The 11,123-nt window shown below is 47.2% G+C and overlaps 1 protein-coding gene across 1 annotated transcript; it reads left to right on the plus strand.

Moving 5' to 3' along the window:
- The first annotated feature begins 3,993 nt into the window (after positions 1–3,993).
- On the plus strand, positions 3,994–7,578 carry MAFB (MAF bZIP transcription factor B). The gene has a single exon (XM_038369804.2). The coding sequence runs from the start codon at positions 4,756–4,758 to the stop codon at positions 5,695–5,697; it is 942 nt and encodes a 313-aa protein (XP_038225732.1). The 5' UTR covers positions 3,994–4,755; the 3' UTR covers positions 5,698–7,578.
- The last annotated feature ends 3,545 nt before the right edge of the window (positions 7,579–11,123 follow it).

Below are 11,123 nucleotides of genomic sequence, written 5' to 3' on the forward strand. Positions count from 1 at the left end.
TTTGCTTCTTACTTTTTTGAACCTATTGAATGCCTGATCCATCGTGTTCCTAACGCAGAGAATTTAGGGCTGCGAACGTAACACGATTCCTTCCAAAAATGTCTAATCTATGATTCAGCCAAAAACCACACGGATTGAGGTGTGTATCTGCACGAGATTTTAAATGATCTTTCAATTTCAGTGGCTCTAAATTCCTCCCACCTTCGTCTCGCGTTACAGCGGAGATGAAATGAAATAACCAGGTGTGAACTCTTCGTGATTCTGACTCGGGGAAAGCAGTAAGGCACGTTCGCAATGAACCGTCAAAATATGCTTTAAAATATATGCCCATTCTCAGCCTGTATTTTTATTGGTATTCAAATCAACACCACATTTTGGCATTGAAATGGGTCACGATGAAAGAAGTTTGCACTTATGATTTCGGGGGGGGGGGGGAAATGCGATGTGTATAGCTGGGCTATGAAGCCATACAGATGGAGTAAATTTCCATTCCATGCCCCCCCCCGCACCCCTACACAATTAGGTTTTTATTTAGTCTGGGGTTCAATTGCTGAACGTGCTTATTAAGTGACGGAGCATTTTATACCCTGAAAAAAACTGTAAAACTCCAAAATTACTATATATTTTTTCAAGCCTACCACCTACAGTATGGAGCTGTATATTATCTACAGCGAGACATACACCGGAGTCTGTCCATATCACATTCGTGATAGAATGATTGTTCCTTGCGAGGGTACTGGACGATGCATTAGCTCCGAAGTCTCTTACTGACGTTCTGCATGCTTAACATATTGCAGTGGTGTCTTTAGGTGTCGGAGGGGGCTGTTTCTGGCCGTCACTCCCTCGCTGGGCTATTCAGTAACTTGTCTCTGGGGCAGAGGGCTCCTCTCTCAGGTGTGTATTGGTGCTCTGGTCTAGCGTCTGCAGGCTTCTCCTCTCACAAGTCCTCTTGCTCTGCGTATGGTTTTTGTCCAACCTCCCTTCAGAGCCCTGACGCTGAACGGGGTCAGACAAAGGGAAGATTTCCCCCATGCATAGGTTTGAGGCTGATTAAGGTTTGATGACTGAATTCCAAGTCCACAATCAACTAAATCACAGCTCAAAAGGTCTTTTCCAGCCAACTGATGTAGTGCTACAAGTTTTGTGGTAGGCAGTTTCTTTACCATTAACGTGCGAGTATCTAATGGCAGTAAAACAGACCCTAGATATTATAGGATGACGAATATAGACTTAGACGTGAACCTACAGAACCAATTTGCAGATTAAAGTTTAAACGGTAAAGCAAAGCGAACATAAAACAGCGACAAGCTGAACTGTTATGAGTGGATAGAGAGCTATCCGGTCAATGCTTCCTCCGTCCGTCAGTAGCTCCACCTTGCGAGTATACCTCCGTCATTAACGGGAAAGGATCACCTCGCCTGATGCGCGTTGGAAAGGTTTTGCTTTAAATGAACGACAGCTTCGAAATGCTCGGCAGATTTTCCCCCTCTCTCAAGCAACCTTAACTCCCACCCCTGGCAATGATAATGTTTAACATGCAGGTAAAATGCTGCCGTCACAGGGCACCCAGCAGCACCTAAATAATCACCCCCCCCCGCCGCCCCAAGGGATTCACACTGGAGCCCATTGCAGAAGCGTAAAAGCCCTAAGTAAGTGCCAGAGCTAGGAGAGACTCTTCGCGGGGTTGTCTGCTCTGGCTCCTCTGAAATCTCTCCCTAAAAAACTCTCTCACTTGTGTCCAGCGTGCTCCGGGAGAGCCCTTCTGAACCTTTACACCTTTGAAAGAGAATCCTCCCCACCACCTTTGTGTCCCCCGAGCACCTCCGCCAAACAACAAAGCAAAGCGCCGCGATTCCAGGATGTCTACGACGCAAGCGGTCCGCCTAAAGCCCAGCCGGCTGAATTCGAACTCGGGATCTCCCTGTGTTTGCGAACGAGGGCGAGCCGGGCTAGTTCGCCAGGTAGAATCAGCCCCAGCTAGAAAGGAACAAGCGTCAATTCCCTGCCCGCTGCGGCACTGTGCCTGCCTGCAGGAGTTTAGAGCAGAGGAGAAGCTGCAAGGGGGGGGGGGGAAGATATTATATTTGCTCATATGTGATTAAAATGAAACGCGGGTTGGGATTTGGAACGGGACCAGCCGAGGTACACTTTGGCCCCCTGGTGAGGGCAAAGCTTCTGGATCGGGTACATGGGAAGAGAAGGGGTTAAAGACTGAACCACGGATCCACACCAGGGATCTAAAGCGTTCTTGATGGATGGGGTGTTATCTATGCTGTAAATGTAACTGGAGAAATTCAGAAGAAACGAGTGGACATTTCATTGCCACACAAAATACTCCCCTCCCCACACACACGTGCCTACTACTAAGGTGGTATTTCATTGCATTATCCTCTCCCAACTTTCTCCCCTCCGCCCCCCCCACACAGAATTTTTGGGTTGTCCCCGAAGTTTTGATTGTTCTAACTGGGATATTTATAACTTTCTTTCGAGTTGAGAGCCCGTGCTCTGCATTTCTGTCTGCGACCCGGTGTATGCTTCATTTTAAACGGAACACAAATAAAGCAAGCCGTCCCAATGGTTATTTCTACTTTTCCAGCCCGGGCATTAGACAAGATGTCTAATGCCCGGGCTGGAAAAGTAGAAATAACCATTGGGATTCGAGCCGAAAAAACACCGAGTGTATATTACATTTAACTCTTGCCGTGCTGCAACAGACTTGAGATCGAGCCCTGGGGCTACTTTTAAATACTCTTGCTTTTCCCTGTTTGGGATTTGAATAGAGAATCTTTTTCACGAGGGGAGGGTAAAAAAAAAAAGTACCACCACATTTCCCCCGTCCATCCTGAAAATCAGCCTGGACTTTTGTATGTGCGCATCAGAAAATAAGTAACTGAATAATGACACAGGCAGAAAAACGACAGTGGTATTATTACTGTGGATGTCGAAAGAGTCAGGTGGATGAAGGAAACCCAGCAAACTCAAGCAGAGAATGATCATTTCAACACGTTCTCTGTGTTCCACTTCGGGGTTTAAAGGGAGACATTAACACTGTTAGTATAGGGTAAAGCTCATTATCACAGAAATGTTCCTTGTTTGTTTGTTTCTGTTCCTCTTACACCGATTTGCTTTTTTTCCCCTCTACATCTTCAACTGCAATTCTCTGTGCTCCTCTTTTTCTCTCCTATAGCTGGTGCTTTTCTCAAAACGGCCACGTGGGGTCGTCCTTTATGTCTGTTAGAGCGTAAAAACAGTTTTAAAAAAGCCTTAATCTCCTTTAATCGTTACAAAATGTTCAAACAAAACACACTCCTGTTACTGGACCAAAAAAAAAAAAATCTTACAAGCCGATTCTTCTTTGCATGCAGTCACTCAAGGAGCAGAAGAGGAAATCAAAGATCTTCCTTAGAACTGAAATGTAATTACAGAATATTTCCCCTTTCGCCCCGATATGTGCAATAGTCTGGGCCACCACTAACTGCTTTACTTTGGGGAGGCATTTTTAACTTGAGGTTTTCTTCGATTATATAACGACAGCTGGCACACACCGACTGTGGGCAAATATTTTTTATTTTCGTCTTTTCCCCAACCCTCTCTCCCTCTCTCTCTCTCACACACATACACACACACACGCAACGATCATGGCTGAATCCTCCAACAAATTAAGTGTTTTGACTGTGCTCCTGGAAAGCGGACAATTAAAAGTTGCCCTTAAACCATTCCCTCCTCCCACCCCCACAGAACAGAGAGGGCAGAGGGACTTTGTTATATTTAGAACAAAGGGATGGCCAGCAAGTGAAACATACGCTGGATCTGCTCTCCCCCCCCCTTCTTTTGTAAATTACACAGGCTAAGAGAGAAAGGGAGGGAGGGAGGGAGGCAGAAGGGGGGGAGCAGATCGGGGGGAGAAAGTGGGAAGATTAAAACATGAAAGAGAGAGAGAGAAAAAAAAAAGAAAGGTTTGGAGTTGCTGCCTGGTCTTGTTCTCCAGCTGCTAGTCAGCTGACTCGTCGGGAGCTGTCACATTGTGGGAGCCTGGCCCCGCCTCCGTCAGCCCCAGGATCCCCGCGGCCGAGCTCCCATTGGAGCAGCTGCCTCGCGGTCCCCGCCCCCTTTCCCTGAGTGTCATCGGGGAAGGAATATAAGCAGCCAGGGGGGCTGCCTCGCAAATCACAGCTGCACACCAGGAGCTGGAGGCGGCCGCTAAAGCCGAGACGAGACTCCCCCCCCCCACCCCTTCCCTTCATTGCGAGCGGACCCCAAAACCAAACCAAACTCCAGCCAGCAGCAACCCTCCAGCACCCGCCGCCCGCTGCTCTGCCTGGAAAGTTGCAGCGGGCTCCGGCTCCGCGCCTGCGGGGGAGCGGGGGGGGGGGTGGGGACGAGGCTCGGGACTTACAAACCGACCCCCGCCGGGGCACCGAATCTCTCCTGCTTTTTCCTTCGCAAAAGAGGCCGGGCTGCACCGCCAGCATTGCGGCGGGGAGGCTCCTGCTGCTTCCTGCCTCCCACCTCGCCCGTGGGGGTTTCCGAGCCGGGGGAGCCGCTGCAGCCTGCATCGCATTGCAGACGCCGCTACCCCACGCCGCGCGGCCCGGGTGCCTCCGCCGCCTCCGCCCGCCTGGCTTGGCTGCCCTCCGCCAGCCCGCCCGCCGCCGCCGCGAAGCGGACCTGGAGTCCGAGGGAGCGCGGCCAGCCCTCCCCCCCGCCGGTGCCCTGGAGTGAGCGCTCCAGCCCAGCGGCGCCTGCGAGACCGCCATGGCCGGCGAGCTGAGCATCGGACCCGAGCTGCCCACCAGCCCCCTGGCCATGGAGTACGTCAACGACTTCGACCTGATGAAATTCGACGTGAAGAAGGAGCCCCTGGGCAGAGCCGACCGGCCCGGCCGCCACTGCACCCGCCTGCAGCCGGCCGGCTCCGTCTCCTCCACCCCCATCAGCACGCCCTGTAGCTCGGTGCCCTCCTCGCCCAGCTTCAGCCCCACGGAGCAGAAGACCCACCTGGAGGACCTGTACTGGATGGCCAACAGCTACCAGCAGATGAACCCCGAGACGCTCAGCCTCACCCCGGAGGACGCGGTGGAAGCCCTCATCGGGTCCCACCAGATGCCCCAGCAGCTGCAAAGCTTTGAGAGCTTCCGGGCCCACCACCACCACCACCACCAGCAGCAGCACCACCACCAGTACCCGGGGGTCACCCACGAAGACCTGGTCAACAGCGGGCACCCGCACCACCATCACCATCACCACCACCACCACCACCAGGCGTCTCCCACCCCTTCCACCACCTCCACCTCCTCCCAGCAGCTGCAGAACGCCCACCAGCAGCCTCCTTCCTCCAACAGCGTGGAAGACAGGTTCTCGGACGAACAGCTGGTCTCCATGTCGGTGAGGGAGCTCAACAGGCACCTGAGGGGCTTCACCAAGGACGAGGTGATCCGCCTCAAGCAGAAGAGGAGGACGTTGAAGAACAGGGGCTATGCCCAGTCCTGCAGGTATAAGCGAGTCCAGCAGAAGCACCACCTGGAGAACGAGAAGACCCAGCTGATCCAGCAGGTGGAACAGCTCAAGCAAGAGGTGACCCGGCTGGCCAGAGAAAGAGATGCCTACAAGCTCAAGTGTGAGAAACTTGCCAGCAATGGCTTCAGGGAGGCCGGATCCACCAGTGACAACCCATCTTCTCCTGAGTTCTTCATGTGAGTCCTTTAAACACAAACCCCCCCGATCTCCTCCCCTTGCCCCTCCGCCTCCCCGCTTCTCCCATCCTCCGACATCTCCATCCATCTGCTTGCTTGAGTAGAGAGAAAGAAGGGAGAGGAAGAAGAGAGACTTAATATTTGCAGCATCCTGTCTTCTAGATTAGCTGTGAAAAGTAGGCTGGGGGGGGGGGGGAAGGTGGGAGAGAAAGATGTGCAACTTTTTATCTTTAGTTCGCCCGCTAAAGAAAGAAACAGAAGAAAGGAAGGACATGTCAAGCGGTTTTTAGAGATCGCTTGCTTTCAGAACTGTGTGGGCTCGTTGTGTGTGTTTTTTTAAAAGGGACAATGAACAAGCGATCTAACACACACTGCCTGCTTGGGAGTAAAGGAAAGAAGACTCACGCAGCAGCATCTCATGCACACTTTATCTGCTTGGAAAGGACAATATATGCAAACCCTTCATATATTGCCTGCTTTGAGAAGTCATTACGGGACTCTGATGGGACATTCAGTACGAGACGAGAAAAAACATCAGTTTTATTGCCTGCTTGATTATATAGAAAAAAATACGAAAATCTGCATTAAAAATATTAATCCTGCATGCTGGACATGTATGGTAATTTCTATTTTGTACCATTTTCTTGTTTAACTTTAGCATGTTGATCATCGTTCATAGCTTTGTTTCATTGATAAGAAAAGCATCACAAGTTATCAACTTTTTACTGCTTGTGCAGTTTTGGGGGTTTTTGTTTTGGGGTTTTGTTTTGTTAGCTTGTAAATATCTGCCACATCAAACAGCACAGGAAGACAAAATAACATTTCATCAGGCTGGTTATATGGTTTGTTATTAAAGTAAAGAGATAAAAACGTTATGGGCATTTTGCATTTGCATTCAGAAAACAACTTTGTATATTTGGTGCACTTTTAAGTTGTAATTTTTTCTTTAGTTTTCATTTTGGTTTTTGTTTGTTGGGGCAGAATAAAAGCAATTCGATTGCATTGACAAACCTGGACGTAGTAATAGTGAAAAGGGCCAGCAGACAAGCAGCTATATCCTACTCCACAATTTAAGTGGCAGTGAAGCTATTATTTTGACGTCAGGACAGTTCTCAGACAGTAGTGCTCATAGCTTTGACCATATTTTTCTCTGATTTATTATACACTCAGGAAACAAAGAATTTACAATGTATTTTATTTTAAGAAACAATTGATGCTTGATTTCCAAAACACAGGATGACATGAGTCAGTTGCAATCGCTGTAGGCAGAACAGTATACAACAATAACATGTTCCAATTCTGATTTCAGTTAGGTTTATCAATGGCAACAGAAGATGAAAGGACTTGGAATGTATAGAAAACTGAAACGTTTTTTAAAGAGACATACTGCAACTTAAGTGTATTTTGCAATGATTTTTAATCTGCTTCTGTTTCCCCATGCAGCAAAAGTTTTAGCCAAATTTCTTTGCAGTTGTATAGTAGTAGTTTGGAGTGTTATGGGTGTTACTTTTTTTTCCTCCTGCAGGTCAGAAAAAGGATTTTACGTTGCACTGACAAAAATACCAAAATGAAAACTTATTTTAGTTTCCTTTTAGGATTGCTGGCACTGCTGGCCAGATGCATTTTAAGTTTGTATTAGTTTATAAATTAACAGTAATAACAAGATTGTAATGAACAGCATGGTGCTTGCAGTTTTAAATATTGTGGATATTAGTCATGCATCAGAAAACGATCTTTGGTTTTTACTGATTCAACTGTGTTGAAATCAAAACATTGCAGCAGCGAAAAAAATTGTTTTTATTTCATGTAAAGTTCTGAAGGGATCAATTTCAAATCCTGCTTATGATATGAAAAATATTAAAAAACCTGGTCTATTGTAGTTTTATTCAGACTGGTTTCTGTTTTTGGTTATTAAAATTGTTTCCTATTTTGCTTATTAAAAATTGAAATGGCATTTCTTTGAAGGGTTTACTTCTCCCATGTCTTGTTTAAACTTTCTTGAACCATATACACACATATATCAAAAGGGCACGATCCAGCTAAGCTGAGCTTTGACATGCATCATTTGTTTAAGTGTTTTTTGGAAGTTAATTCTACAACGAGGGTCATCATTCCACGCACATCTGTGCAGAGTTGCAAAATCCATCTCTAACCCTTAACATGGCTTTCGCTACACTGTAGTTTTGGCTTCAAACTCTGCTCTAACACAATGCCATGGGATTTACTGTGCACAGATAGTCGCTAAAGCAGCTAAACGTGCTACTTTCAAATCCAGCATCTAAGAGCAGGATGGTTCTTACTGAGGACACTTGTACGGACTTATTGTAGCAAACCTTTGAACCTTGGCAGCTTGCTTGTTGCATTCAAGAGCTGAAGGTCTCACTGGCAGTGGAGGCGTTGTGCAGAGTTTCCCTTTCAAACACTTCCCAGGCTCCCTCGGTGAAGCTTGGTTTCAAAGTGAGCTGTAGCTCACGAAAGCTTATGCTCTAATAAATTTGTTAGTCTCTAAGGTGCCACAAGTACTCCTTTTCTTCTTGGTTTCAAAGGGTCTGTACTTTCCCTGCGAAACAGTCTCTTCCCCCCTCCTCCGAAGCAACTCCCTGGCTCGCGCTATAGATGTGTAGATAATTTAAAGTTATTGATGCAGCAGCACATGGGCCCATTAAGTTTAACATGTCTCCCTCTGAGAACGAAAGTGGGGGCTGGGGAAGAAACCAGTCATTATTAAAATGCTCTAACGAAACCTTTTTAAAAGGTTTAGAACCTTAAAAGCGTGATCAATAGGGTCCCTCTAGGATGCGGGCAGCACACTCCACCTCCCATTGTCTTTCTCGCCTCTCAAGCTGCCCAGTTTGTTTATTCTGGCATTTTGAAACATGACAATGATATTAACTCCTAGTGGTCAGTAATAGCAGGTGCTCACAAAGCGAGAATACAACACTGCCGCTCTACTTCTTCCCCAGAGCCCCTACACCGCCACTATCCCAACAGCTAAGCAATTAGTTGCTTTAAAGTCCAAAGTGGATGATGATCATTTATCTAAGTCAATTGTAGCCAGCCTATGTTCTGCTCGGCGCCTTGGTGTGGGAATTAGAAAGTTGCAAAGAAAGCTGTAGCAGCAGCCTGGAAGGTTGAGGATTGGTACTTTCAAACTGTGAACAGGGGATTTAACTTTAAATCCATTTTTAATCCCCCCCCCAAATTATCCTCCCTTCTCAAGGAGAGCAAGCTGCCCTTACAGGAATGACACACGGCATGTTTGGAAAACAAATCAGTTAAGAACAGTGTGGGAAAAATGAAAAGCAAATACAGTAACTCCACAACAAAATCCTCCCTTAAGCCCCATACACATCATTGCCTTGTCAGACGCAGGAAGCCCAGTTAATTGATAGAGAAGCATTTTAGCTTTTAAAAAGGGGCAGCAGTCTGATCCCAAACACCTCAGTGCACAGACCGCTACAGGAATATAATGTCATCCTTCCTTTTAACGTTGGGAAAGGAGAGGGGGTTATATAAAAAAGATGTCAGAACCTTATTTTCCATGTATTGCCTTTTTCTTTGTCAATCTATGGCTGCAGAAAGCCTGAGAGGAATATTGTTTGTGGGAACTGCCACCGCATATTAATGTCCTCTCATGCATGCATTGAATAAATCACCAGGGCTAATTGAACAACAAAAAATAGGAAAACAGGCCTGAGAGGAGCACTATAGTGGCTTTAGCAGGCTGGATTCCCACAGAATAACTGTGTCAGTGGAAAGGTTCAAGGGGCAGAGGTCCATTTATGTAGGAAGTGTCTATGCAGTGTTCAGTGCTCTGAATTAATTTTAATTTATCTGATTTTTTTTTAAAAAAAAAACACAACTGCTCGGACTTGTAGGAATACCAAAGTGACCAAAGAGCTGCCAATTTAAAATTAAAAAAGCACCACAGAGGACTAAGAAGGAATCTCCAGCTAGATCGCTTGGGTGTGCGCGGGTGTACACTCAGTGCAAAGCACCTTTGCACACACAACTGGCTTTGAAGCGGGATGCGACGTTCTGATTAGAACGGAACCCAGCTGCGCTTGGAGACGTGGGGTGTCCCCTGAAATAATCAGATAGCAGTATCTATTTGCTTCCCGTGTCATAAGAAACACGCTGCACCCGATTAAAGCTGTGTGAGCATTGCACTTCTCATGCTCTGCGGGCATCTTCTGAGCCTCCGAAAAGCTCACAGCTAGCGCTCCCTTCCTCCTTATCTCACCAGGAGAAACGAGCCACGTTAGGAACATATTGCTTTGAGAGGTGTGATCAGTAAAACCACCACCACGCTACCCCGCTCTTTGGAGATGCTCATGATACGGATTTTGGGGGGTGGGGGCTGGGGGTTAAACGTGAAACTTTCTGTAACATTGTTGGAAGAATTAAAGAAGAATTATGAGAGAAATGATGATGTTCAGTTGTGCGTATATATTTTTGTAACGCTAACTTGGAAAATAGCCCACAGATCAGTCACCAAGCACAGACGGGAGAAGCCCCTTCAGTACACACGTGGCGAGGTATGGTTAGAACAGGCAAAATGCGGAATAGTACAGAAGGGGGAATTGTGTGAGGACAGTAAGAGACGGTCACCCTTTAAAAAAAAAAAAAGGTACGCGGATCGCCAGTGTGTCCCTATACAGATCTGTGATCTGTGCTGAGGCGGATACAAATTAATTCCACGCATGTAACACCTTGGTGCCAACAAACACTGACCCAGCTTATTTCAGAACCAGCAGGGGTTCCAATGCAGTTGTACCGGCGCTCTCCCAAGATTACTGCTGGTTATCACGCTTTGCTTTCCTCTTGGGCTTTCCTTATCCTGCACATCTGTTTGCTTTCCCCTGGACTTATTAAACACGGACACTTTTTCGTCCCCCAGCCGCGAAAGGGTTAAATATTACCCCTGCTTTTCCTCATCGGGCACTAATGAAATCCCGGCATATTTACTTTTCTATCTCCCGACTCATTATTGATTCATAAAGGGCTGTAGACACAGGAGTCAGTGGGGATGATGGATGGCCCGATTTGGAAACAAGTTTCTTTAACCGTTGTGTACAGACGGCCCCTCTGATCGCAGTCCACATGTCCTGTCCGCAAGATGCTCCTAGAATCCTGGAGACAGCTGCAGTCAGCGTGCCAGAGCCAGCCAGACATACAGAGAGCTCAGTGGTTTTATACAGAGACTACTGTACAGCCAATGCTTTGGCTAACTGGTTTCAATTAGGACTAAAAGAGACACTGCATTTCCAACATGGGCGAATAAACCAACTACCCTCTTTAACCCCAACTCCCCCCCCCCCTCCGATGTGCTGATTTGCATGCATGTTCTCTGTCTCTCTTGAGTCACGCAGCTAATGACACGAAGGGAGAAAGACCCACACAGATAGCACAGGACTTCAGAAAAACCAA

The sequence above is a fragment of the Dermochelys coriacea genome, chromosome 13, assembly GCF_009764565.3.
Source record: "Dermochelys coriacea isolate rDerCor1 chromosome 13, rDerCor1.pri.v4, whole genome shotgun sequence".
Taxonomy (NCBI): domain Eukaryota; kingdom Metazoa; phylum Chordata; order Testudines; family Dermochelyidae; genus Dermochelys; species Dermochelys coriacea.

Coding starts and splice junctions, on each gene's coding strand:
- MAFB (XM_038369804.2), top strand. CDS start 4,756: ATGGCCGGCGAGCTGAGCATCGGACCCGAGCTGCCCACCAGCCCCCTG.